Source organism: Perca fluviatilis, chromosome 20, assembly GCF_010015445.1.
Source record: "Perca fluviatilis chromosome 20, GENO_Pfluv_1.0, whole genome shotgun sequence".
In the NCBI taxonomy this organism is placed as follows: domain Eukaryota; kingdom Metazoa; phylum Chordata; class Actinopteri; order Perciformes; family Percidae; genus Perca; species Perca fluviatilis.
This window is the reverse complement of record NC_053131.1, coordinates 7,190,901-7,218,513: the sequence shown is the minus strand read 5'-3', so window position 1 is coordinate 7,218,513 and position 27,613 is coordinate 7,190,901. Positions and strand designations below refer to the sequence as shown.

Here is a 27,613-nt window from a genome sequence, read left to right as displayed (position 1 = left end):
CCCTACATATATACCAGACCACAATATTATCAGTTTTAGCTGTAAAACTTAGGATATGTTAACATAAGCCTAACATGAAACTGTTTGGACTCACTTCAGACAGACTGTTATGACTTATTCTTAATGTAGGCTACTGTAGCGGTTGTGTCATATTTTATATCCCCATCAATCCAACCCTCTCCCCTTCGAAAATCAGCCTACCAACTTAATAAAACACATCCATGCTCCCAACCTTTTATTATTATTTTATTTTGACGTGGGCACACTGGCATAATGTTTTATTATTATTATTATTATTATTTTACTTTTTATCTTTTACTGTAATGGTGATGTGGTTTAGGGAAAACTGATTTGACCGCAATACAAAATATGCATTTAAAAGTTAAAGATATATCTTTAATGACATAAGTTACAGTGCATACAGTAGTCACAAAATATGCATTTAAACCTAAACGTTATACGTTTGATGACATATGTTAGTCACAGCTCGTTTATATTATTTGTTGTAAGAAACAAAAAAACATATATACAGCGAATGTAAGCACTAACGTTTGAAAAATAATTTAGAAAAGTCGTTAAATTATGTCAAAACAGACGGGAGACACCAGGGTCAGCTACTTCCTACGGTTGGGTTTTTTGAAAGGACCGGTTGGAGCCTCGCTCTGCTCCCGACCAATCGGAAGTGAGTATTTTTCGCGCTGGTTGGCCGGAGAGTTTGAGTTTCCCGCAAGCTTTTGATTCGACTTGAATGAAATCCTTCGCTTTACAGGATGAATGCGGACATTTCCCCCCTTTAACGACCGAGAGGAGATTCAACAGGTAAATACAAAGAACCGGTCTTTCATGTTATTGTCAACCCTGGGAATATTAACCGGTATTAGTTTTTCGCAAGTAGACTTTTTCGCCCCGACCATCCATTTTAACAAGAGGGGACCCGCTTACTAGCTGACTGTGCTAACGTTAGTGCAATTTGACTTGGCTTCAATGGTACTCTGGTTAGCTTACGCTAGCACTGTTAGCATTTTTGAAACGAGCTGTCATGGCGCCTACAAATTGAGAATATCGGTGAAGCAATAGCGAAACAGTTTAAACACACTACCGCAATCATCCAGCCTTACGCTGATTTATTTATTCACGTATTTGCTTTAATCGAGTAACGTTTGCGTAGTTTGTAGGATAACTGCATTTAGCTAGCTTCTGGGTGGCGGCTTTGACTATTTGCTGGAATGCGGCGTAATGGCTGACTGTAGCAATGACAGAGATGCGGTTGTAACGTTACGGTATATGGGGAAATGCTTGTCCATGCCTGGGATCCGTGAGATTCCCACATCGTGGCTTCCGCTTCAGATTATAGTCGGAGCCCTTTTCGTGCATGACATGATCGTGAAACCTCTGGCTAAAGATGCTATTTTACAGGTGGCCGTCAGAACACTTCGTTACACACGTTATTGGTTAACTTTAGAATGACTAAGCGATTGTTAAAAAAAAACGCTTGCGTTATTGACGTTACTGTAACCTACTGTTAACTAGACAGTCATCTTGTCGTTACATTACAACTAGTGTTAAGATAATTGGTGTTATCTTGTCATTTAAACTACAGTGTAACAGGTTTAGCCTTTAACTGAAGTGGGATACAGTTATTCGCACTCCAATAGCACATTACTCCGACTTGTCAGCTGCTTCCATTTCCGCGGCTTTTCTATGGTTACGCTGCACAGCTAGCCACCCACTTACTGGGCATTCGCTGCATGCGAGAGAGCCTGCAGCCAGCCTCCTTACATTCTCCACACCGCTTTTCCTGCAGCTAGTAGCTAGCTTAGTCCGTTTTCAGGAGGGAGCCAACTTAAAATTGTAGCGGTAAGAGGTTTTCCACCAGCGCTGTGTTTTTTGTTCGCATGCATGGATGTAATCGAGAAAGGGTTTGACTTGACCCCGTTTACATTAGTTGTGATCAAGTAAAGGTCTGGCTATAATTGAGACAATTAGTATTCTTTGACTATACAGAGGTATTGTTGCATTCGACATTTGGTCAATCTAGTCGCTCGACTTTAATATTAAAAACTACGCGGCTAGAACATTCCGTGACAGGTGCCGGGTTTTTTTCTGTCGCCTCCAAGCTCTCTGTTCATGCTCTGCTGGAGCAAGTGAGTGCCATTTTGTAAAATGTGTAACGTTATGCTCATAGGATTCACATCCCAGAATGCCATTCTTACAAATTGCCAAAATGAAGAGCACGGGAAAAAAAGAATTGCATGATGTGTTAATGTTTTGTGATGGAACCTGTGGAATAAGAAGTTTCTGTCCTGTCCTGTAGCTCAGTGAGCCTGGAGGGGGTTAGTTCGGATGGACAGCAAAGGTAGCTCCCTGCCTTCAATGCCTGAACCAGCCAACCCGATCAGCATGAAGCAGCCGCCAGAGTCCCTCAGTGTACGGAAAGGTGGTGGGGACATGAGCAGTGACCCTGCTTTACTAATGGACAAAGCTGCTGCCCAGCTGGCCGCCACGCTGCAAGACGGCGCCCTTCAGAAGATGGCTGGCCACAGTCACAACAACCACAGCCACGAGAGGCTCAAAGACCTCACCTCCCGTGTACTGAATGGGGACCAAGACGCGCTACCTAAGCTTTGTGCCCCAGAGCCACCTATGCTTAAGGGTGCTGAAGCCCCTGCTACCAATGGCACCCACCAGCACAATTGCACTCCTGATACTGAACATGAACTGAAGGTGACGATACCCCAGGTGGTCGAGCAGCCGCTCTTTGAGCCATGCCGTGCCAATGGGACGAGTTTGGCTACAGCCACCGAAGGTACTATATCTGGACCAGAGAAGAGAAAGGACTCTAAGAAAAGGAGGGGGGGACCTCAAAATCCCAACCTCAGTTCCTCTGTCACCCCCGTGGAACCACTGGACCACACAAATGCTGTAGATGGAACGGGAGCAGCTGATGAGGTTTTGCTTTTATTCCTACTTTTAAGGAGAAAAACTATCAATATTTTTGTCTGAGGCAAATGCATAAACTGCAATATGTCTAGCTAATACTGGTTTAGAGACAAACGTGCATTTGACCAAACAGTACCAGGCCTCCAACGGACAGTTGAGTACACAGTGAATATTGACTAACCGATAAAGTTTGTTTGATCTGGGGACGTTCAACAATTTTCCCACATACCTTGGGGAAATTATTGCTCGATATAAAGTAAATAAGATTTCCACATAGGCTTAAAAATGTACTAAAAAATACTTAAAATGTGGGGAATTTATAGAAAATGTGCAAGTATTTAAACCTAAATGCACAGCTAAGAAAGTTTGACCCAATGTATTTTATGTATAATTGTAGGCCAATACTTGCCGGTGTAAAATACTGGTAGTGATGCATATGTGTCTGAAAGGAAGGTGTCGGAACTTTGATTAGTTTTTATTTTCACCTACTGATTAACTTCTTTCTCTTCTCCAGTCTGATCTCATCCCAGAGTTGACGCAGGAGGATACAGAAGACTCCCCTCTGCTGATCCGTTTTTCTGTTGGGGATTTGGTTTGGACCAAGGTGTCAGGATACCCCTGGTGGCCTTGCATGGTGACCACAGACCCGGAATTCAACAATCACATCAAACCGAAACAGAAAGGTGAGATACAGTCTCACCACCTGCATCAATTTAACTTTACTTTACGTGATGTGTTTACAAGTTAGTCTGTTTTTATACCATTATTTATTTTAATTTTATGTTGTGTTTTTTTTTTTTTTTTTTTCTTCTTGTTTGCTTTTTTAGCTGTCAACAACAGGTCGGGCCTCCTTTACCATGTGCAGTATTTTGGAGACGCGCCGGAGAGGGGCTACATCTTTGAGAAAAACATGGTGTCCTTCACTGGGGAGGATCAGTACCAGGAGCTTAGCCAGGGCAACAAACCGCCAGCCTCCCGTGTCATCCACAAAAAGGTAAATCAGCTTCTTCTCCTATGTGACGAACATACGTATTGGCCTGTAGATAATGTGGTTTTCTGTTTAAAAAGGCTCAGAAGCCTTGCAACATTAAAACATTGCACTTAAAAATAATTATACAAAGTTCTCTGTCTCGTCATGACGTTTTTAGAAAGTTGAAGTGCATTCCATATGAAAAATCAGGCAATTCCCTAAACCTCAAGCCCATTATATTAGCAGCCAGCCTAGTTGCACTTTAGTCCATTTTCCCAACGTCAACAAACGAGAAAGGAATCATGTTTACAACACACAAATCTGTGCAGGTACTTTTTTTGCCATGGTTTCCTACACAACTGTCACATGCTGCTTATCAAGAATGTACTCTTGGTTTTAGATATTGGCCAACGTGTAAAAACAAGTATTTGTTTTTATAATGGCATTGTCTCGGCAGCGACATGTGTTCTCTGGTTGAAAACGATGGTTAAACATTACCACTGCGCTGTGTCTTTTGTAACTTGTCGTATAACTTTGCAATTTTCTCCCTATGCCATGCAGACCGCACCCTCTGTGCCCCTTAAACTCCAGGCTCAGTGGAACATGGGCATCATTCAGGCCAAGGAGGCCTTCAGCATGTCCCTGGATGAGCGCGTGGTGAACTTCACATTTCTGTATGACGATGACGGGCCTCATCTGAACCCCTGCATCCTGGAGAAGTTGAAGCCACAGCAGAAGAGCAACGAGATGGACCAGGAAACCGAGTCTAGACTTAGCCCAGATCTCCACTCCCCGCTGGTGGGCCCTACCAACGAGCCCACAGACGCCCCTCAATCCCAAGACAGCACTTCAACCGGGAAAAAGACCCAAGCATCCAGAACAAAACTCAACTGGCAAAGAAGGGGCAAAGGCCATCTTAATAATTTCCTCTCGAAAAAGCAATTGAACAACACAGTTTCTTCAAAAGAAATGCTTCATCCGCTGCCGACCTCACAGGTTAGGATAACTCACTAAAATGCATGATCGTGTGGTTGTTTGTTTGTGTGTGTGTGTGTGTGTGTGTGTGTGTGTGTGTGTGTGTGTGTGTGTGTGTGTGTGTGTGTGTGTGTGTGTGTGTGTGTGTGTGTGTGTGTGTGTGTGTGTGTGTGTGTGTGTGTGTGTGTGTGTGTGTGTGTGTGTGTGTGTGTGTGTGTGTGTGTGTGTGTGTGTGTGTGTCATTTGTAATTCTTTTCGTGCAGACACAGGATCGAAGTGAGATGTGGCTAGATGCTACTGTACAAACAGGAGGAACATGCAAAGTCCATTCGAAGAACGGTCGAATAGTTCCCAGTGAATATCAAATGGCATCTTTAGCTTGAAATGCCCATTGCTACATTTAATACATTTGGTTCTTTCTTCATAGGATCCCACCACTTCTGCACCAGATCTACAAGCTGAATCAGTCGTACCTCAGAAGAAAAAGAGGAGACCCAGACAGGCGCAGTCCTCCACAAAGACAGTGAGGAGAAGGAAAAAACCTGCAACGGAGAAGACTTCTGACCCCGGGAAGAAAAGGAAACCAAAGCTGGTTTCTTCGACGGACAATATTGCTGAACCAGTCTCACTTCCAGTTTCGCTTCCAGGTTGGTTGAAAGTTGAAACCCAGGCTGGGTGGTTAAATCTGGCCTTGGCTGGTATGTGTTTACCAGAGCTGTGGAATCTCTTGCTTTAAATTGCCACATGTGGCTAGTAAAATAGCGGTGGTAGGGTTATTGCGGAATGTATCACTTAATGTGAACAGTATATTTAAGAATGCCCCCTCCTGATCGTATAAAGAGGGTTCATTTTTGTTGTGGGACTGCTAAAACCAAGTAAGCTGTTTATCCTTGATAGCACTGAAACTTAGAAATGCAGAGAATTCATCCAAAATGCTGTTTGTTGCCTTTTTTAATTTGTTCACATACACCAATATCTCATTTGTACAGATCACATTGGGTGCATGTTAATATTTATAAAGCATAGCAGAAGTTTAAAATGATACTTGGTAGAAGTACTGAAACCAACAACTAATACTAATAATCCTTAATCTGTTAATCAATAAACATTGTTCTACATATGTAGCTTTGTTAATTGATTTTTCTTTCTAAAGAGCCTTTTTGTTGTTGTAGTTTACAAAGTGAAGAAAAGGCGAAAAAAAGATTTGTCTCATCCAAGTAAACAAATGTAGGAGAATGAGACATTTCTTCCTTAAGCTGTGTCTGGCAATTAATTTTTTCCTTTTTTATATTTTCCTTCGCCCACTTTAGGTACTCGGCACATTGTGGGAGACAGCTTTTGAAAGTCATCATCAAGCTAGTCTAAAAGCAGCCTGAAAATATTATTTGATCTTTTTAACTTATTTGTTGTTGTTTTTAGTCAAGAGACAGCGAAAGAAGACCTCTGAAAGGCCACCAGCAGACGCTACGGCAGATAAGGTTCAGCAGCCTAAAAAGAGACGTAAAACAAGCAAAGATGCTGCAAAACAGGTGAGGTTTCCATCAGGTGCAATGTTATTTCAGACCCAAACCTGCCCCTCTTCTTGCAAAGTAATTGCTGGCATTGAGGAGGAGTCGCTGTGGAGACTGTCTTTTATTTGCTAAGTAAGCTACTAACGAAACAATGTTTAACTATCTATTTTAGTAGTGATGCATCATCTTAAATCTTTATCTTTGCAATAAGATGTTGACTTTCTTGTGTTTTCACATCCACTAACCTTACCAGGCCTCGACTTCAGAAGGAACAGACAAAAAGCAGAGAAGGAAGAAAGCTGAAAAAGACGTAACCGAAACCAAGAAGAGACTAACCAAGTCGAAAGCTCTCCTCACTGGTAAACCATCCTGTTACGTCTGTATTGAAGAATAACATCGCTTTCTTTGGTTTCTCTTCTAAATTCCCATCTGAAACATCGGTTATTTGTACCTTTTGTCATATTTCAAACAGCTTTTTTTCTTTTTACAGATGTCCAAGATGCAGAGAAACCAAAGCGTAGGAGGAAAAGGAAGCAGGATGGAGAGAACCAGGCCACGCCCCCCAAGGCAAAGAAGAGGCGGTCCTCCCCGTGTCCTGATCCCGAGGTATGGGGGAATAACCTCACATCCGTCTGATATTTACTAGTAAACCTAAGGAAGGTGTAAAGTGCTCAAGAGCCACAAATGTGGAAGTTTGATTTTGCAGCGATTATTTTATTCTTGAACCTGTCAGTGCAAGTTAGGTCAGAGCTGAAGATCTTTGCTCGAACCCGATGGGTTCTGTCTGGTTCGGTCTTAATTTCTATCATTTTTACATGGGCTCGGGCCGGACTCAGGCTTGCGCTCCGAGTTGCGCGGTAAATGAGCGGTCAGGTGATGCGTTTCGATTAGCGTGAAAATGGATGCTGAGGAGGTGAAACGGAGGCTGGCCTCTGGAGGACTTCTTTTATTTCTTTGTTCCAACTTCCAAGTGGCCTATAGCCTAGTTAGTCATGAATAAATGATGTTAAAACATTTATAAATGACTCATTCTCGACAAAAGGCAAAAGAGCTGTGTGCCTGTGCACATTTGAATAATGTCGGGCTGTAAACGGGTTCGGGCTTTTAAAGGAACACGCCGACTTATTGGGAATTTAGCTTATTCACCGCAACCCCCAGAGTTAGACAAGTCGATACATACCCTTCTCATCTCCGTGCGTGCTGTAACGCTGTCTGACGTCTCCAGCGGCATCAGCCCATCACAGAACAGGCAGGTGAATGGTTCCAGTAATCCTACTGCTCCCAATAAGTGACAAAATAACGCCAACATGTTCCTGTTTACATGTTGTGATTTGTAGAGTCACAGCGTGTACAAAAAATAACGTAACATGAGACACAGCCATCTTCTAACCGTAAACAAACCGGGAACTATATTCTCAGACAGGCTTGCTGCGAGCGTATCACTCCGCCCAAGTACTATATTCTTCCGCCTGAGAATATAGTTCCGGTTTTACGGTTAGAAGATGGCTTTGTGTATCTCATGTTCCGCTATTTGTACACGCTCATGACTCTAATCTAACATGCATAAAGCTGTACATAAATGTCATTTGTTATTTTTTTCACAATTGGGAGCAGTAGGCTAGTTGGAACCAGTTACCTGCAGGATCTGTGCTGGGCTAAGCTAATGCTGGAGCTGTCGGACAGCGTTGCACGCAGCCAGGAGTTATAAGGGGTATTACATATTCTAATCTAACTCTGAGGTTACGAATAAGCTAAATTCACAATAAGTCGGCGTGTTCCTTTTTAAAAAAGCTGTCAATCAAAATGTACTTTGCGGGCTCTGCCTTATTGGGCCTAACTTTTAAGGCCTGATTACAGCTCTAAGTTAGGTGGTATTATCACTAGGGCTGTCAATCGATTAAATAAATCTTGATTTAATAAATTATTTTTCAGAATTAACTCGCAATTAATCGCACATTTTCTACCTGTTCTAAATGTACTTTGAAAATTTCAAGTTTTTATGTGAGTGGACAAATATTCTTGGCTCTGTGATGGAGTTATATTCTCAGAGGGGTAGATATTCTCTAAAGGAAGACACTAACGGCGGTCAGTGTTCTGACTTTATGTTCAAGTCCCACTGTCTGGCTACTTGCAGAAAGTGCTCGGCGCGCGCGTAAGCCAAATGCCCCTCCTATCTTCATAACAGTCAAAGCATGCGACCGAAGTTCCCACTATGGGTCAAAATAATGTGCTGTAACTGATCACTGAGAGAAATCTCCGGTGAGTGCAGCGCATACATGCAGCGCTGCATCGCCTTCTGATTTCCCAAACTACTGATCGGCTCGGGGGACCACATTACAGAATGCACGTTTGTTAATAGCGTGTCAGAAAATGTAGTGGCGTTAAATGGAATTTGCGTTAACTTGTTATGATCGCGTTCATTTTGACAGCCCTAACCAGCCTATTATCAATAGTCGTGAGACATTTTATTTTCAAATCAAAGTACAGGCCCATTTTCCCCTTCTAATGAGCAGAACTCACATTGGCAGTTTTGATTATTAATTACTTTCCTTTGTCACTGAGGTCTGTTGAAAATAAATGGATTTTAGGTGATTTTTAGTCATTTTGCAGATGGTGTATGGTATGGCTATAGAATTGTTATGAATCACAATTGTCTAATTGTCCAAAATTCACCACACGTTTGCTGCAGGGCTCTGGGAGTGAAGGACGTCCTGAATCTCCGAGTGACAGCTTAGACGGGACGAAGAAGGGTGAACGGAAGAAAGAGTTTGTCTGCCAGGTAGGTCTGCCTCTTAAGTATTTTACTTTCTTTAATTTGAGAAAGCTGGATCACCTGTTGTTGTTTTTTTTAAATACAATATATATCCGGGTGAAGTGTTTTTAAATAAGCAAGCATGCTGGATCACACATTCTTGTATAATCATCTGTGTAATATAGAAAGGTTTTCGAAAGTTCAAATGTTTTTGGTTTCTCACCCATCCCAGTTAATAATGTCTCTAGTTCTCCTGATTACCATGTCAATCTCTGACCAAAACGTCTGTGTATTTTATTTCCTGCAGATGTGTGAGCAGGCTGGCGAGGACTTGGTGCCCTGTGAAGGCCAGTGTTGTGGGATGTTTCACCTCCACTGTCTGGGCCTGTCACTCAAACCTGACGAGAAGCTTCTGTGTCAGGAGTGCAGCACAGGTTAGAAGTTCACACTATGTCCAGGGAACAGCGTTTGGTCAGTTATTTAATCTTAAAAGTGACCTCTTGCTGCACTACTTTCAGTTGTTGACTGTAATATAAAAGACTAAGCAAGTCCCTTTTTAATCATAGCTAAAAATTACTTTTGTTAGGAAGTCATCTATTTTTTTCTTCTCTAATCTATGCATATATCTTCAATATAATCATGTTACAGTACAGGCCAAAAGTTTGGACACACTTTCTCATTCAATGCGTTTCCTTCATTTTCATGACTATTTACATTGTAGATTCTCACTGAAGGCATCAAAACTATGAATGAACACATATGGAATTATGTACTTAACAAAAAAGTGTGAAATAACTGAAAACATGTCTTATATTTTAGATTCTTCAAAGTAGCCACCCTTTGATTTTTTATTAATAAGGGAAAAAAATCCACTAATTAACCCTGACAAAGCACACCTGTGAAGTAAAAACCATTTCAGGTGACTACCTCATGAAGCTCATTGAGAGAACACCAAGGGTTTGCAGAGTTATCAAAAAAAGCAAAGGGTGGCTACTATGAAGAATCTAAAATATAAGACATGTTTTCAGTTATTTCACACTTTTTTGTTAAGTACATAATTCCATATGTGTTCATTCATAGTTTTGATGCCTTCAGTGAGAATCTACAATGTAAATAGTCATGAAAATAAAGAAACACATTGAATGAGAAGGTGTGTCCAAACTTTTGGCCTGTACTGTATGTTATTTGGTTTTCTGCTCTGTGATAACAGAAGTAATGTTTGTAATTATTACTGTCAATTTCTCCCTCCTTTTGATTCTCTTCCTGTTTCTCCTCTCAGGAATTCACTCGTGTTTTAGCTGTAAGCAGTCGGACGGCGCGGTGCGTCGCTGCCACGTCCCGCACTGCGGCAAGTTTTACCACGAGGCCTGCATCCGCCTCAACCCCCTCACTGTGTTTGACAACAAGGGCTTCCGCTGTCCACTCCACAGCTGCCTGAGCTGCCACTACGGCTGCCGCACCAAGCAGAAGTCCACCAAAGGTGAGGCTCTGCAGCACTAGAGATTAGGGGTGCATCGGACAACAAAACTCACGGTTCGGGTCGGATCATGGTTTGGGGTTACGGATTTGATCAATTTCCGGATCAGCACAAAAACGGGAGGGGGGAACGTAAACAGTAGTAATGAGACCGAATAACAATGACAATTTCGGTGCCTCCTTTCGGGGCCTGACTTTACACTACACTCGACAGCAGGTAACTGCGTTCGCTTGAAACATGTAGCCTCGTGGTGCATTCAAAGTTATTGTAAAATACCCTTTTCCCATCTGGTGGTTGTTTTTGTCGTTCAACAGCAATTTACTGGTTTGTTATAGTTATTACATAATCATTAAATCTTTAATTTTGACCATATGGCCTTAACAATAAACAAGGCGTTCTTTAATGTCGCCGACTGTTATTTAGTACCCTTCTTTTTTTTTTCTTTTCTTTAACTTTATTAAAAAGTATCGGTTTAGACACTGGCACAGTTTAAAAAGTATCGCTTTAGCAATGGTATCGGGAGGGGAAAAAACTGTGTGTTTAATTGTGCACTTTAATTGTTAATTTCTTACATGCTGAACTTCTTAACAGCTAATGGAATTTTATTATGACTTTTTTTTGGCTGTGTGGGGAGGACAATTTTGAGTCAATTGTCCATTTTAATAACTAAAGAATCATCATTATCAGCCAGCGACATCTTGACATTTGTTTTTTCAAAATTTCAGAATAGATCTGTTATGTATAAAACGAAAGACATGATTTTCATAGTGTTAAATGACCAGAAAAGTTTCTGACTATTACTGTAAACCATTTGAAGCTCACAGTTAAAAGCATGACATTTAAAGATAAAAACTAGTTGAAGGAAAATGAATTTATTCGGAGGAAGTGGTCTCCAACTACAGCCAGGCCACATTTGTAGAATTACACTCAATGAAAAGAAATCCTGCATTTTTGCTTTCTCTATTTAGGATACATATTACCTAGTGAGTATTTAATGTGGTGGCTGTCACAATGATGCACTGATTTTAAATATGATGCAGCCACCCTTCATACAGTTTGTGACAGACAGGACCAGTTTCTCTAAACAGAATAAGCCTAGTATTGTAGACTTAAAGCAAACCAGTTCAACAGCACTTATCTACAGCAGGCATTTTTGGTCACTTGTACTTTTTCTGAGTGATGTAAATCTCTCTAATCTGGTGTCCCTCCCACTCTCCGTACTGCAGGTAGGTTGATGCGTTGCCTTCGCTGCCCTGTCGCCTACCACGTCGGTGACCTGTGTGTTGCCGCCGGCAGTGAGATGATCACCAACACCGCCATTATCTGCACCAACCACTTCAACGCCAAGAAGGGCTACAGCCACCACAGTCATGTCAACGTCAGCTGGTGCTTCGTCTGCTCTAAAGGTTTGCTACTTCTCCTCTTATCAACACGGAGGCCAGTTACCAATAGCCATATAGTGATCATTTGTTTGGTCTACTTAGCCAGTTATTTGCGCGCGGCACCTGAGAAAGCCACGTGGTGAGGAGCAGAGAGTAACAACGGTGCTTTTCAGGTGTTGCGCTAATCACTCCACCCAAGTAGCAGAAGTAGCAGTGCTTCGCCTTCTGAGAATATAGTTCCCAGTATGTATACGGTTAGAAGATGGCTGTGTCTCATGTGACCTTGTTATTTGTACACGCTGTGACTATACAAATCACAACATGTAAATAGGAACATGTTGGCGTTATTTTGTCACTTATTGGGAGCAGTAGGCTAGATGGAGCCGGTTACCTCCAGGATCTGTGCTAAGCTAGGCTAGATGGAGCCGGTTACCTCCAGGATCTGTGCTAAGCTAGGCTAGATGGAGCCGGTTACCTCCAGGATCTGTGCTAAGCTAGGCTAGATGGAGCCGGTTACCTCCAGGATCTGTGCTAAGCTAGGCTAGCGGTGGGGGCGTCAGACAGTTACGACAAGCACGGAGATGAGAAGGGTATGTATGGACTTATCTAACTCTAAAGCTAAAGTCCCAATAAGTTGGCGTGTTCCTTTTTAAGGATCTTTTTGTGCTGTTAAAAAAACAAATTCCAGCTGTATAATGGCAGGTTTTGTACTAAACTTCACTTTAACATCCTTGAGTAGTTTTCATCTTTGGCTGTGGCTTTTAAAATCTAGCCTTTTCTAGAAATAACAGCATTATGCCAGTAGTAGGGTAAACCACTTCTCCTGCACTTGTTTAACTCTTAATATGCATTTCTTTTCTCCCTCTTTGTGCCTCGGCTTGTGTGCATTTTTTGCGGCTGGGTTGATTTCCAAGTTTAGGGAATTCTGATCACAACCAGACCTCTTCACTCGTTTACTTTAAACTAGAACCATTGTGAAAAAAGTCTTGTATGTCCAAACCCTTCTTTATGAGGTTTCCCTCAGGCTATTGTTAACCCCTTGTATGGTCTTCCCATCAACGCCTTTTTTTCAGTTTGTTTTTGCCTTTTCAAACGTTTTAAATTGTTAAATTTTTCTTCTACACATTTTCAGCGCTTATTTCTACGTCCCATATTTTCTGATATAAAACAAAAATTGAAAACGGGTCAATTTGACCCAAAGTCAACACAAGGGTTAAGCCACACAGATCCTGACGCACTGGATCAGTTTAGTTGGTAGATGTTAGCAAAAAAAAATGGCTGCACTTATAAAATATTGACAATATGCTGAGTTAAAGCTGCACCACCACTAATTTTTTTTCCTGAAAGTTTATTAAATAAAACAAAAACTTTATTCATTTTTGTTATGTTAGTGGAGGGGGGGGTCTTTATTTCAGGCTAAGTGGCTGGAGACCCTGCTTTTAATATGATATAACAGCTCTACAGAGAGTAGTAGAGCAAAGCATAATAATTAGTATCTCCTTAATCTATAAAGGGTAATAAGGAAATCATTTTGGCACCGCCAACTGCACTGGAGCTGTACAGGGTGTGGAGCTGTTAATCACTCCTTCAGTACTGCTGCTGAAAATCAGAGGAAATGCTGAACTGCAGGAGTCCTGAGCATCCTTTTTTTTTTTAGCTGCACTCACAGCCAGTTTTGCAGAGATGGCTGTAATTTAATGTGCAAGTTATTTTCTGACTTTGTGTAAGATGATACTGAACCCCAGAAAGCAAGCCAGTTGTAGAAATTTCAAGCTTGGATTGACAAATAAGTTACATTTTTGGTATGAAAATGAATACTAACTTTATGATTTAGGTTTTGTTAGGTCGCCCCCCCCCCCGTATCATCTTTGCTTCATCAGCAAAATACACAGAAGCAGTGTCTGTAGGTAAATTGAGTGGTTATGTGGCAGGTTTTTGGGCTGCTAGTTGGACTAAATGCTTGCATTTCATTGTGCTTGTTTTATCACCCTTTCACAGATGACCACTGTAAATGGAAACTCTCTGCAGCTTTGATGCTGCTGACTTGTAACTAAACGTTTAAATTGATCTGGTGTTGCAGGAGGCCAGCTGCTGTGCTGTGAGTCTTGTCCTGCAGCTTTTCACCCCGACTGCCTGAACATCGCTATGCCTGATGGGAGCTGGTTCTGCAACGACTGCCGGGCCGGAAAGAAACCCAAATACAGAGACATCATCTGGGTCAAACTGGGAACCTACAGGTCAGAGGAACTGAGCCCTAATTCAGTACCGTTGCATTTTCTATCTTTTTAAAATTCAACCCAAATGGCTGCGTTTCTTCTTCTTCTTGTTCTCTATTGTGACCTAGACTCTGAATAAATATCGTACGCCTGCTCCGGCCTTTTTCCTTCTTCAGGTGGTGGCCTGCAGAGATCCACCATCCCAGAAACATCCCCACCAACATCCAGCACCTTCGCCACGAGATCGGAGAGTTCCCGGTCTTCTTCTTCGGCTCCAAGGACTACTTCTGGACCCACCAGGGTCGAGTGTTTCCATACATGGAGGGAGACCGGGGCAGCAAGTACCAGAGGACCGGCATCGGCAAAGTCTTCAAGAATGGTGACGAGCTAAACTAGGAATACACTTTTTAGGCCATTTCCGTAATCAATGAATAAGTCATTAAATGTCATGATAGTTGTTGAGAAGCTGTTTCCGTAGGTGAGATGGAATGTAATGAGCATCTACATTGTTTTGTTTCCTCAGCTCTGCTGGAGGCCGAAGTTCGATTCAAGGAGATAAAAATCAAACGAGAGGCCAAGGAAGCGCAAGAGAACAGCCGCAAACCACCCCCATATAAATTTATCAAGGTGTGAAATCTAAAAGTGTGCATCTTTTGCTTTTGTCTCTTCGTTCAAATGCTTTTTTTTATTTAAAGTGAATACATGTGAAGAGTTTACTCCATTTACATTGCTATCAATCCTCCTTTCGTGATATTGCTGTGTCCTTTTCTTCTTATTTTATTTTTATTTTTGTTTTCCTCCTGTCAGGTCAACAAACCCTTCGGTAGGGTTCAGGTCTACACCGCAGACATTTCTGAGATCCCCAAGTGTAACTGCAAGCCGACAGACGAGAGGCCGTGCGGCTTCGAGTCCGAGTGTCTCAACCGCATGCTGCAGTACGAGTGCCACCCTCAGGTGTGTCCCAACGGGGAGCGCTGCTGTAACCAGGACTTCACCAAACGTCTCTACCCAGAAACCAAGATCATCAAGACCCCCGGCAAGGGCTGGGGCCTGATCGCTATGCGGGACATCAAGAAGGTAAAGTGGTCTTTTAGTGGGATCAGCCACTGTCTCGTGCAAATGTACATAATATCAGAAAAGATTCCTCCCATTAAAAGTCGTACTGAAAAGCTGAGGACTTGTTATGTATGTTTGTCTATAATCAGGGTAGATAAAAACATCTCATATTTTTTGCATGAGCACAGGCAGATTTTACAATATCGGTAATCATTTCTGGTATTTTTTGTTTTGGTGCAAATCCATGTTTTAGTCACTTGGAATTAGATATTGGCTCATTGCAGGGACATCAGCAAACATGTCAGCTGATTAATGACAAGAAATTGAGTAACAGAAAAGCCAAAGCTATGTTTTGAAACATTGTCACTATTATATCATGTGTCTATTGGAGTTGATTTAAAAAAACTAAATTTAAGGAAAATGGTTTCTATAAAGAAGATTTAAAATCAGCTGATTTATATTGTTATCCAAATTGTTTTAAACTCTTGAATATCTGCCTCTAAACTCCTGTATGGGTCAGGCTATACCTCAAATGTTGTACTTAAGGAGAGATTTCTGGTGTTTTAAAGAAGGTTAAATCTGCCTTTTTGGCAGCTCAGCGACAGGCGCCTGAGTTGCAGAAAAGTAAGGATCAGGCTTGTATACAGTGTTGTTTTCACTTTGACATTAAATGGTCTTTATGTCGATTTTAAAGTGTCCAAAAGCCACTTTAAACCCCCTTTTTGATTTAATTTAGAAAATCATACCTTCCGAGGGGTGTGGATAGTATTTTTTTTTTTTTTTTTTTTTTTAAAGCACTGTAGCCAATACCCAGATGGTTGGGAGATCCTGTGGATCAGCTCGGGACTAATATGAAGAAATCGCTGGTCTGTTTCTCAAACAGGGTGAGTTTGTAAACGAGTACATTGGGGAGCTGATAGACGAGGAGGAGTGCAGGGCGAGGATCAAATACGCCCAGGAGAATAATATCACGGATTTCTACATGCTCACAATCGACAAGGTTAGTGGCCAACCGGAAGTTGGAAGTACTTTTTTTGCTCAGCGGGGTGTCCGGGTGCTGTTTTCTCGGCAGCAGTACCACTACCTCTGTGAGCGAGAGAAACACAATGGTATTGCATTGGGAATGTTGCACTGTAGGTAACTGTAACATTACAGTAGTCAATACTACAAATCTTCCTCAGCTACAGCTGAATCCTATACATAGATCTGATCAAGCTAATGATATAAATAATATAATAAAGTGACAAAATGCTAATTGGGTAGTAGTAGTGGTAGGGCTGCTCCCTCTTAGTCGATTAGTCGACTAATCGGTCGTTTTGGTCTTAGTCAACTTAGATTTCTTTAGTCGATTAGTCATGTTTGATGCTTTTTTTCATGCTGAATGACTTATTTCCAAGAAACGTACGAGCACATCTCTGGTAAACACAAGAATCAAAGTGGTGCTTTTGCATGACTCGTTGCGGAGAAACTCAGATTTACAGATGTGTCGATTTAAATCAACTAATCGATTAGTTGATACAATTGAATGAGTGTTAGTCGACTAAGAATTTCTTTAATCGAGCACAGCCCTAAGTAGTGGTATGTAATGCTACATACTGTAAATTGTAATGTTGGTACAATAAACTGGGAATATAATGCACAAATGATAAAAGCTATAAGTTAATTTAGAGGCACGTACTCAAAATTGTCTTTATCTTTTTAAGGACCGGATCATTGACGCCGGTCCAAAAGGAAACTACTCTCGCTTCATGAACCACAGCTGTCAGCCCAACTGTGAGACGCAGAAGTGGACGGTGAACGGCGACACACGGGTCGGTCTGTTCGCCGTCTGCGACATCCCAGCAGGTGAGACGACTTGGAAACGAGACCTTTTTTTTTTTTTGAGCCTTCTCTGCATGTTCCTTTCACACGTTTTGAATAATAATTTCATTTACAACAAAATAAGTAGCTTGAGATAGACACCTTATCGTATAACCCAGTATGTTTTTCCTAAAATGTTTTTTTGTATTTCAGGGACTGAGCTGACGTTTAACTACAACCTGGACTGCCTCGGGAATGAGAAGACCGTTTGTCGCTGTGGTGCTCCCAACTGCAGCGGTTTTCTTGGTGATCGGCCTAAGGTGAGCTTTCTAATCAGAGCTGTTGGTTTATCATCAAGTTGAAATTACATGGTACCCAGAATCCTTTTATAGAAACATAGCAACAGTACCGTTTTTAGGACATCGACACAAATGCGTGTTTTACACATTCTGGGTCAGAAATCATGTCCAGGTGTTTCCAGCAGTTTGAAAGACTTGAGTCGAGTGTTCGAGGCATGTTCAGGTAAAGTAGGTACATTGAAAAAGTTAAATACAACCTCATTACAAAATAACTGCCATGTATTGAATATTACATATATGGTGATACAGTATTTGCAATATACAATATTTTTGACCAAATACTTGATGTCGATATTGTGGCGATATTGTAGGAAATCCAGAGTTCTCGCGAGAGCACAATTTTGAATTAGCTCCGCGAGTCACTCTGGCATTCAGTAATGATGCTCATTAACTATGGCCTTGTAGCCAAGCTGCACCAATCACATCGGTGTATCTGATATAGGCGGGCCAGAGGCGAGCTAAACAGATGACAACAGTTTAATCTACCAGTTAGCTCCGCTGGTAGCTGAGCGTACGGGGCTCTGGATAAGTCACCCCGTCTATTGTTGTGATTGGTCGTAGTGTTATCCAATTGCGTGCAAGATGGGCCATTTTCATTACTCAGTGCCAGACCCTTAATCTTTTGGATTTGGGTCTGGATTTCCAGGCTAGGGTTGACTATAGGTGCTTTAACAAAATATTCACACAATGAGAGTTTTGATAAAATATCACAAATAATGTGGATATAATTAGGCCTGTCACGATAACAAATTTTGCTGGACGATAAATTGTCCCAGAAATTATTGCGATAAACGATAATATTGTCATCGAGAGACCATTTGCATCTAATATAATGATAATGTCCAAATAATAGGCCTAATACTAATAATACTACTACTACTACTACTACTACTACTACTACAGGTACACCTTTTCAAAGATCAATACACTTTTATTTCTAAAGAATTTTAACACTGGAACTGGAAGACATTTTAAATATCCACAATATGTCTTTGATCTCCTTTGGTATGTCGTCTTTCACGCTGATGTAGGCTACAGTTGTGGAATTGCCGTTTGTGACACGTAAGTTCTCAGACTAGAGACTCTGTACTACATTTTACAATTATTTAACATTAAATATTACATTTAAATAATATATAATAAAAAATAAAAATCTAAATGTATGGCTAGCTGCCACGTGGGGCAAATGTACCAAAATAGTTCTGTTTTTCAGCCTTCATTTTGGCGAAGGTGCGGCTTCTACTCCTCTGCAGGTCGGAGCTTCGTGGGGCGGGCGGACACACACACACACACACAAACACACACACACTTTCCACACCGTGTCCGCGGACAGCTGTAGGCTTGTACCGTTAATGTTCGTTGCATTGTCGGACACATGGAGCCACTTTCCTGAAACCGCTTGCGGACTGAAGAGTCCACAGCGCGTATGTCCGAAGCCCGTCTCCACCGCCTCCACCTGCAGGTTGTCAGCTGTGTGGTTTGGAATGAAACGGAGAAAACGGGACGCGAAAGTAACACGGTGGATATCGCTCATATACTTTCTTTTTGACGGGCGCCTTTAACTGCAAAGTGCTGCAGGAAACCCTGCTCCAACTCTCTCGCTCTCTCCGCCTGGAGTAGCCTACCGCCCACACAAAGACCATGCGCCTGACAAGAGGGTTCACTCCTCGTTACGCTAAGGAACCGAGAGTGGTCCTCCAGTCTCTTTGGTAGAGAGAGAGAGGGAGAAACGAGGAAAATAAACAAGCATGCAAACGGAAATTATCGCGGCCGGAAAAATTATCGAGCTCATTTTTTCTTATCATGCGATAACTCGATTTATTGACTATTGCGACAGGCCTAGATATAATGACTAAATGGGTAGATGTAAATAATAGAACAGCTCTAACAGGCTGGTGAGTTCACAAAATGACATCACATTACTGTAATGCAGCCCTTAAAACCAGGAAAAGACAACACTTGTGTCATATTACGATATCCAAAATCTAAGGCGATATCTAGCCTCCCATATCAATGTCGATATAATATCCATATACAGTATTGTCCAGCTCTAGCATTAGTGGATTCTGCAGTATTTTTCCTTTTTTTGGACATGTTTTGAATGAATCCACTTTCTGTCTTGCATTAGAAGATGAACTTTGACCTTCAGTTTGTTGAGGAAAAACTGTTCAGTTAAATACATTTTAATATTGGATAGGGGCACAGAGGGATGTGCACTCGGCGTCTATATGTGCCAGGCACGGTCTGATACCGTTCAGGGTGTTGCATCGTCTCTATCTTTCGAAGGTGAAGCTATCTAAAATGTACCCTAATATAATCCTCTACATGACCAATGTGTGTGAGTGAGGTGTGATGTCAATAAGTATGTGGAGCAGCTTTGTACTCTGATTATTATCTTATCTGATCATTTTTTGTATAGGACCTGTTGTGTCTGTGTAGGTAAATGTTTTTGTAAAACCATTTCTGTAATATTTTATAGAATTTGTATGCAACGTTTGCCTTCTAAAATACCAATAAATAGGCGTATTAAAAAAAAAAAATATATATATATATATATATATATATATATATATATATATTTAAAAAAAATATGGTCCCCTAATACTATATATATATATTTAATATATATTAAAAAAAATCTTAGAAATCCATAGGCATTCATCAAATGAATCCCAACTTGGTGTCTCCTTTGCAGAACTCAAACGGTCAAACGGCCGAGCCAAAAGGGAAGAGGTTGAAGAGAAAGTATAAAAGGAGGAAAACCGAAGGCAAGAAGTCTGACGATGATTGCTTCCGCTGTGGGGATGGAGGGCAGCTGGTGCTCTGTGGCAAGAAGACCTGCACCAAAGCTTATCACCTCTCCTGCCTCAACCTCACCAAGAGACCTTTTGGTAAGAACCGCGAATACCCACGCCGCAGCAGCTAATAAGCGGCAGCCCAGTGTAGTATGATAGATATTCACCACATGCAACGGGAAGGAGCTTTGTGCTCTTGTGTTATTTGTGCCTGTCTGCCTCTATATGAATGAATAAAATCCTGTCAACAACCCATCTGGCTGACATAAAACACACACGCAAACACGTACGCACCGATTTTTAAATCATTTATACAATTTTGAATCAAAGAATTTTAATGTATTTTCTACATAACTTGTAGTTATTGTGATCACTATTGTGACTGAGTAAGCAAATAGATGCTTCAAAGGGCTTTCTAAAACATTTAATACAAAACAATATCCACTTTCGTTGGTAAAGACATCACAACCTTTTTAAATGTGTAAAATGTACTATGATTCAACATGGCATGACTTTGCGTAAACATACACGCCACTTTCCTAAAGCCAAATGGCGTGTTATCTGTACGCATTTTGAGCTATACACGTGCCTGCGCTGTATACAGCGGATGTAAACCTACACATCGCATCGCCACGTGGCGTGTTATCGCGATAACGTGGCGTGTTATCGCGATAACGTGCCGTGCTATCGTGAGAACAAAGTCACACGCGTGATTTAAAAAAAAAAAAAAAAAGGCTGGGTTTAGGAAAAGAACATTGGGAAAGGCTTTAGTAACAAAAAAAACGACAAACACGACGGCGACCAACGTCACACGCTTAGGAAAACAAAAGGTTGGGTTTAGGAAAAGAACATTGGGGAAGGCTTAAAACGACAACAAAAAACGGTTGATAAACGCAACACGCGGGACGCAATCCCGGCTCTCCTGGGTGAAAGTCCTGTGTTTTACCTATCCGTGGACTTCCATCCTTTTCATACTACTCGCTACGCCGATATTTCACACGTAATGTAGGCCAAACATTAATAATAAACACGTTAAAAAGCGATTATTAGTCTTGATAACACACCAAAATGGCCTACGAATTTGCGTGTCATACATATGCCACTTTATGAGATCATACTGTATGATTGGTGCAACCTAGGGTTGGGTTTTTCAGGGAAGAGACTTCAGATACAGTATTAAGGGACCACTAAGGTCTATATAAAAGAGACTTCAGATACAGTATTAGGAGACCACTAAGGTCTATATAAAAGAGACTTCAGATACAGTATTAGGGGACCACTAAGGTCTATATAAAAGAGACTTCAGATACAGTATTAGGGAGACCACTAAGGTCTATATAAAAGAGACTTCAGATACAGTATTAGGGGACCACTAAGACCTATATAAAAAGAGATTGAAAAAACTTCAGATACAGTATTAGGGGACCACTAAGGTCTATATAAAAGAGACTTCAGATACAGTATTAGGGGACCACTAAGGTCTATATAAAAGAGACTTCAGATACAGTATTAGTAATGGACCAATAAGGTTATATAAAAAGAGACTTCAGATACAGTATTAGGGGACCACTAAGGCCTATATAAAAGAGACTTCAGATACAGTATTAGGGGACCACTGAGGTCTATATAAAAGAGAACTTCAGATACAGTATTAGGGGACCACTAAGGTCTATATAAAAGAGAGACTTCAGATACAGTATTAGGGGACCACTGAGAGGTCTATATAAAAGAGAGACTTCAGATACAGTATTAGGGGACCACTGAGGCCTATATAAAAGAGACTTCAGATACAGTATTATTGAGGACCACTGAGGTCTATATAAAAGAGACTTCAGATACAGTATTAGGGGACCACTGAGGTCTATATAAAAGAGACTTCAGATACAGTATTAGGGGACCACTGAGGCCTATATAAAAGAGACTTCAGATACAGTATTAGGGGACCACTGAGGTCTATATAAAAGAGACTTCAGATACAGTATTAGGGGACCACTGAGGCCTATATAAAAGAGACTTCAGATACAGTATTAGGGGACCACTAAGGTCTATATAAAAGAGACTTCAGATACAGTATTAGGGGACCACTAAGGTCTATATAAAAGAGACTTCAGATACAGTATTAGGGGACCACTGAGGCCTATATAAAAGAGACTTCAGATACATTATTAGGGGACCACTAAGGTCTATATAAAAGAGACTTCAGATACAGTATCAGGGGACCACTGAGGCCTATATAAAAGAGACTTCAGATACAGTATTAGGGGACCACTGAGGCCTATATAAAAGAGACTTCAGATACAGTATTAGGGGACCACTAAGGTCTATATAAAAGAGACTTTAGATAGCATCCAAAGAGCACCATGTCATGGGACCTTTTTAAGAGTGCATTATTTGTGCAGTGTTTAGGTTGGTTTCGCCCCGGTTAATTTTGAGGTCTCCTAAACTTTGTGTCTGTATCCCCGCAGGCCGCTGGGACTGCCCCTGGCACCACTGTGACGTCTGTGGCAAAAACTCTGAGGCTTTCTGTCAGCTCTGCCCCAACTCCTTTTGCGGTGCTCACCAGGAGGGGGCGCTGCGTCCCTGGCCCCCCACAGGACAGCTGTGCTGCCAGGAGCACGAAGAGCCGGAGGGAACTGACAACCGGGACCGGGACCTCAACTTGGAGACTAACGCGACACCGACGGCCACCGCTGGCGCCCGACTCCCTAAAGGCTCCAGGAAGGCAGTAGCCGGGGCCAAAACAAAAGGCTCCAAGAGGAAAGCAGCAGAGGCCTAACGGTGACCTCTGACCTCTCAGAGCCAAAAGACCAAACTAGACTCTGATGCCTGCCCCCCCCCCCGCCCCGGTTCATGAACAAAAAACCCCACGTAATAAGGTCTCTAAGACGGCAAAAACAAAGGCACTGTACATCTTCATCAGGGAAAGCCGCTGATCGCTCACATGCTTGGCAGCGGCCTCTAGCTTTAGAGCTCAAATATTTTTCTATTTTTAAACATTTTCAGGTTTATTTTTTACTTGTCTGCACTGACCCGAGCCGTCTGTGGTAAAGCACAACGCAGAGCGAGCGCAGGTCAGAAAACTTCAGCTAGTGGATTTCTACTCTTATTCTTCCACCAACCAAACGGCATTTTTCATTTTTAGTTTGGTCTTTTTCATTTTTTTTTTTTTTTTTTATTATTATTTTTGAATAACAAAAAAAACCAGTTGGTTTCTGCAGAAAAGAAAGTGAACCAGCTGGAAGTAAACCTGAGCAGCAGTGTCACCGTCTGCTAACTTGAATCTCAGCCCCCCCCCCCTCCCCCGTTGCTCCACACGGACGACCTGGAACAGATTTTTATAGCTATATCTATATATGTGTATATCAAAGACCAAAATTATGATTACTGGAATAGTGTAAGACATCAAACAGGTTGCCAAATGGATTTGTTTTTATTTTTATATATAGTATATATATGCCAGATGTAATATGGAAACACCAAGACACTATGGATCGGCCTCAGATGACCTCTTTACTTCCGTTTTGTAGCCATAGGTTACATTTAACTGTAGACATTCTTTTGCCATTTTACAACCGGTTTTGTTTTTAGCTCAGTTTTTGCTGTAGTTTTCTTTATTATTATTATTATTATTATTATTATTTTTTGGGCTTTTTCTGCCTTTAATGGACAGGACAGCTAGGTGAGAAAGGGGGGAGAGAGAGGGGGAAGACATGCAGGAAATCGTCACAGGTCGGACTCGAACCCTGGACCTCTGCGTCGAGGCATAAGCCTCTCAGTATATGTGCGCCTGCTCTACCCACTGATCCAACCCGGCCATATCAAAATGATATATATATTTTGTTTTTGGTATCAGGATGCTGAACGATCTATGAGCCTTTTTTTTTTTTTTATCTCCCTACCTGTCCAGAGAACGAGGTGAGCGCTCTTAAACTGCCGTCGGACATAAAAACACTACCAGGAGGTTTCAAGTCTTTACTGCTCTCAGCTAAACCAGATACATGAAGGAATATGGATTCTTTTCTGGGGGGGGGGTTGTTATTAGTTGAGTTTTGAGTCCTTACCTTTTTTTAAGGTGCATTATTTTATTTTTTTTCTCTCAAGTATCTGAAATCGAAGGTACAAAGACTGAAGTTTAAATAATCCACATCCAGCTGATTCCCCTTTTGAAAGCCTTTTCGGTGTCAACCGCCGCGGGCTTTTTTTTTTATATCGATGATAAACTCATTGAGTAGTTGTAGCTGAGGTTTTAAAAAGGACAGACCTCAAATATTTTAATCCTCCGAAGGTTTTTAGTCTCAGAACTGCATCATGCGTGTCGTTTGATACTTCGGAAGTTGCTAATATCTTGTAACTCCAATATTGGTCAGATTCTTCTTTTTTGGAAGTGGCATGAGGGTTAAGAAACTGTTAGTACATTTTAGGACACGTCAGACTTCAGCTATAGTCGCTGTGTGGTCCGTGAGCTCCAGCAGTGCTTAAAGTGTCATGCTAATGCTGCCTCTGTGGCCATATGGACTTACTAGAACTTACACATTTTCAAACCGATAAATACTATTGGCAAATTCCGACATCCAACTCGAAATTACAGCTGAGGAACTCAAACGCAAATTAAACGTTTGAGTCCGTATTAAGAATTTGCATTGGAATGATACCGGTGTGCATTGACTAATACAGTCAGCACGTGTATGTTTGAAAGTGATGAGCCTGAAGTCCGTTAGACTGGAGCTGGTAGTTTGGAAGGCTCGGCGCCACAGTTATCGACTTGGCTTAGCTTAGTTTGACTGATTTTTGAAATGTCCTAAAATGGCCACCATGCTAGGTGCTTTGAAACCCTTTCAGATGCCCGTTGGTTCTGGTGAAAAGATGCATGTTGGGTAAGCAAAAAGGAAGCAGGGGGGGAAAAAGAACCACAAGGGCTGGCCTTCTTTTCTTTGCGGTACCAGGTTAACGGTGATTATGGTCTCAAATTACATATTCAAGTCTGCGTTAAGGGAACACACTATTTCATCAGTCTCTGTTTTAGGCCAGTTAATGAGTTTTTTTTTTATTTTTTTATTTTTTTGCTGTAACTCTGAAGCTACAGACAATTATTCCCATTTTAACTTCATATCTGACATTGACAAAAAAAACTGCTTAAACTGTTTCATCTTAAAATCAGAATTTTTCCCTTCTGCCGGTTGTTTCATCTCAAAGCCGATATGTATGCTCTTTCATTTTTTAAACCTCTCCAATGACCCAGATCTGAGTTGTAAAGATGCAACGGGAGACCATTTTTAGAACTGCACCTTTTTTTTTGTATTTTTTTTTTTCTTTTTCTATTTTTTCAGGGCGTGTAAATGGGACATGTCCAGAGGCGCAGCAAGTCTCGCACGAGTATTTTTGTTGTATGTATCCTAACCTTGACTTGTGTTGAGTGAATGTAGTCCAGCCAGTTATTCTTTTTGTAAGCACTGTAATTCCCTGTAGAGCTGAGGTGTAATGTGTGCGTAGGGGTTTCATTCTGTAACTACTGTCATAGTAAACCAGAGACTAATATGTACATAATGTATAAGTGGTTATAGTGATGCATCTATTGTAAATATACAATTTCTGACATTGTATGTTTGTTTTTTTTTTGTTTGTTTTTTGTTTTCTTGATGCAGTGCTGAAACACTTTTGTGCAGGATCTCACGTCTGTTGAATCGTGCAATAAAAAGTGACCAAACATGCATCTACTGTCTGCACTGCTGGACTTATGTTATCATCAATCACTATTTATTTATGTCTTGCTACAGCGTAAACGGTCATAGTATAGTTGGGGAAAAGTGGGACTGGTTTTATTTAGTATGAATTTAATTAAAAAAAGTTAAATAACACATAACTACATGTTGTATGAAATAGATAATATGTAGTCACGGTCTGCGGTACTGTATAAACGGAATTTTTTTTATTATTTAGTAAAAAAAAATATAGATTCTGGTGAAAAACTGTTTATAAAAATCGTCTCAAAAAATAAATAAGTCGCGATACATACATTTATCGATTTGGTTCCCACCCCTAATGTGCACATAGTCATCCAAAATGAAAAGGAAAAACACTGAACATGTGTTCAGAGAAGATGCAGTGGCTCACCTTGGAGGGGGGGGGATGCTGAAGTACCTGTTCCTCTTCTCGCTGTCTGCATAGTAGAGCAAGAAGCTGTCTTTAATGATGAAGAACCTGTGTACCGAGGAAGATGATGAAAGCAGCAGTAAGTCTGAATGACCTGTAAGTGAGAGTACGCGGGAGGAGTAGCATTTAGAAGTGGGAGAGCATTTAAAGATTGCTCCACATTGACCTCCAATGGGGGGGAATGGGGCTCAACAGTTTATTTGAATGGTTTTTGTAGCTGAACGTTTGCAGAAGAGGCGACCAAAGAAAGTTGAATAAAGAATCCGATAACAATATTGTGAATGCTGCTGAATCGGCATTCACACACTTATTGTAAGGTGGAAACTGATCTCCCACAACTTAACACACTGTAGATGATTAGAGCAACATTTTTTTCAGGATCGATGCCACGAAATGGGTCATATTGTAATATTGTTTACTTGTTCTTTGATCAGATGGTTTCTGATTTAAATATAAAAACATTAATGCCAGTTTTACCCTTTTTTTTTTTTTTTTTTTTAAGAAAAAGTTCTTGTTCAGCTGCTTTTGAAAACGTTGGTTTCTCTAATAAAAATTAAAGAAGGGATTTGCAGGGGAAAAAAACGTGTATATGTCTTAAAATACGGTACTTGCAAATTAGTACAACTACCAAAAAAAATAATTCTCAGAGCGGAAAGTGAAAAGTCTCGTTTTGTCTGACCAACAGCCAAAAATCCTAAAATATTTAGTTGACCGTAATATAAAAACAGAGAAAAGCAGCAAATTCTCACATTTGACAATCTGGAACTAGGAAGTTTTTGCTTGAAATGTGACAAATGATTAATCGATTACCAAAATAGTTGTTGATTAACCCTCCTAGGTCAAAGCACGCGCCCCCGCGTCAAAAGATGCTTTTGCAATGTTTATATTAATATCTCCAGATCAATACAGTGTAGAGACTTACTTTTTGGTTTGTTAAGAAGCAGAGAAGTCCGCCGTTCCAACGAGGTCCTCTGACAACTGTAGCCCATCCAGAAGCTTTTTTAATCCATCATGTAATTACAACATCTTTGTAACATAAATCAATATGTATGAATCCAAAAAATCCCCTTGCGTATCTTCATTTTGCTTCGCGAGCTTTGAACCCATCGTCTTGCCGTAGATGTAGCCCTTTAGCCGACAGCTAAAACTTTAAAAAGAGTCCTCAGGTGACTTTCTAGCCCTTCCAGAAGCTTACTAATCCAGCCTCAAAGTTCGGAGACTTGGCGCACT

The 27,613-nt window shown here is 41.1% G+C and overlaps 1 protein-coding gene across 1 annotated transcript; it reads left to right on the top strand.

Annotated features, from left to right (window-relative positions):
* Positions 1 to 680: 680 nt before the first annotated feature.
* nsd2 (nuclear receptor binding SET domain protein 2) lies at positions 681 to 23,361 on the top strand. Its single transcript, XM_039786212.1, has 22 exons — positions 681 to 819; positions 2,315 to 2,949; positions 3,455 to 3,623; positions 3,768 to 3,934; positions 4,472 to 4,906; positions 5,313 to 5,532; positions 6,305 to 6,414; positions 6,650 to 6,755; positions 6,887 to 7,002; positions 9,086 to 9,175; positions 9,456 to 9,582; positions 10,428 to 10,628; positions 11,852 to 12,031; positions 14,088 to 14,244; positions 14,400 to 14,602; positions 14,747 to 14,850; positions 15,031 to 15,300; positions 16,163 to 16,279; positions 16,983 to 17,124; positions 17,293 to 17,399; positions 20,134 to 20,329; positions 22,699 to 23,361. The coding sequence occupies exons 2-22, from the start codon at positions 2,344 to 2,346 to the stop codon at positions 23,007 to 23,009; spliced, it is 4,134 nt and encodes a 1,377-aa protein (XP_039642146.1). The 5' UTR covers positions 681 to 819; positions 2,315 to 2,343; the 3' UTR covers positions 23,010 to 23,361.
* The last annotated feature ends 4,252 nt before the right edge of the window (positions 23,362 to 27,613 follow it).

Coding starts and splice junctions, on each gene's coding strand:
- nsd2 (XM_039786212.1), top strand. CDS start 2,344: ATGGACAGCAAAGGTAGCTCCCTGCCTTCAATGCCTGAACCAGCCAAC. Junction 14,245..14,399: donor GTCAAACTGGGAACCTACAG/GTCAGAGGAACT, acceptor TTCCTTCTTCAG/GTGGTGGCCTGCAGAGATCC. Junction 17,125..17,292: donor CGTCTGCGACATCCCAGCAG/GTGAGACGACTT, acceptor TTTGTATTTCAG/GGACTGAGCTGACGTTTAAC.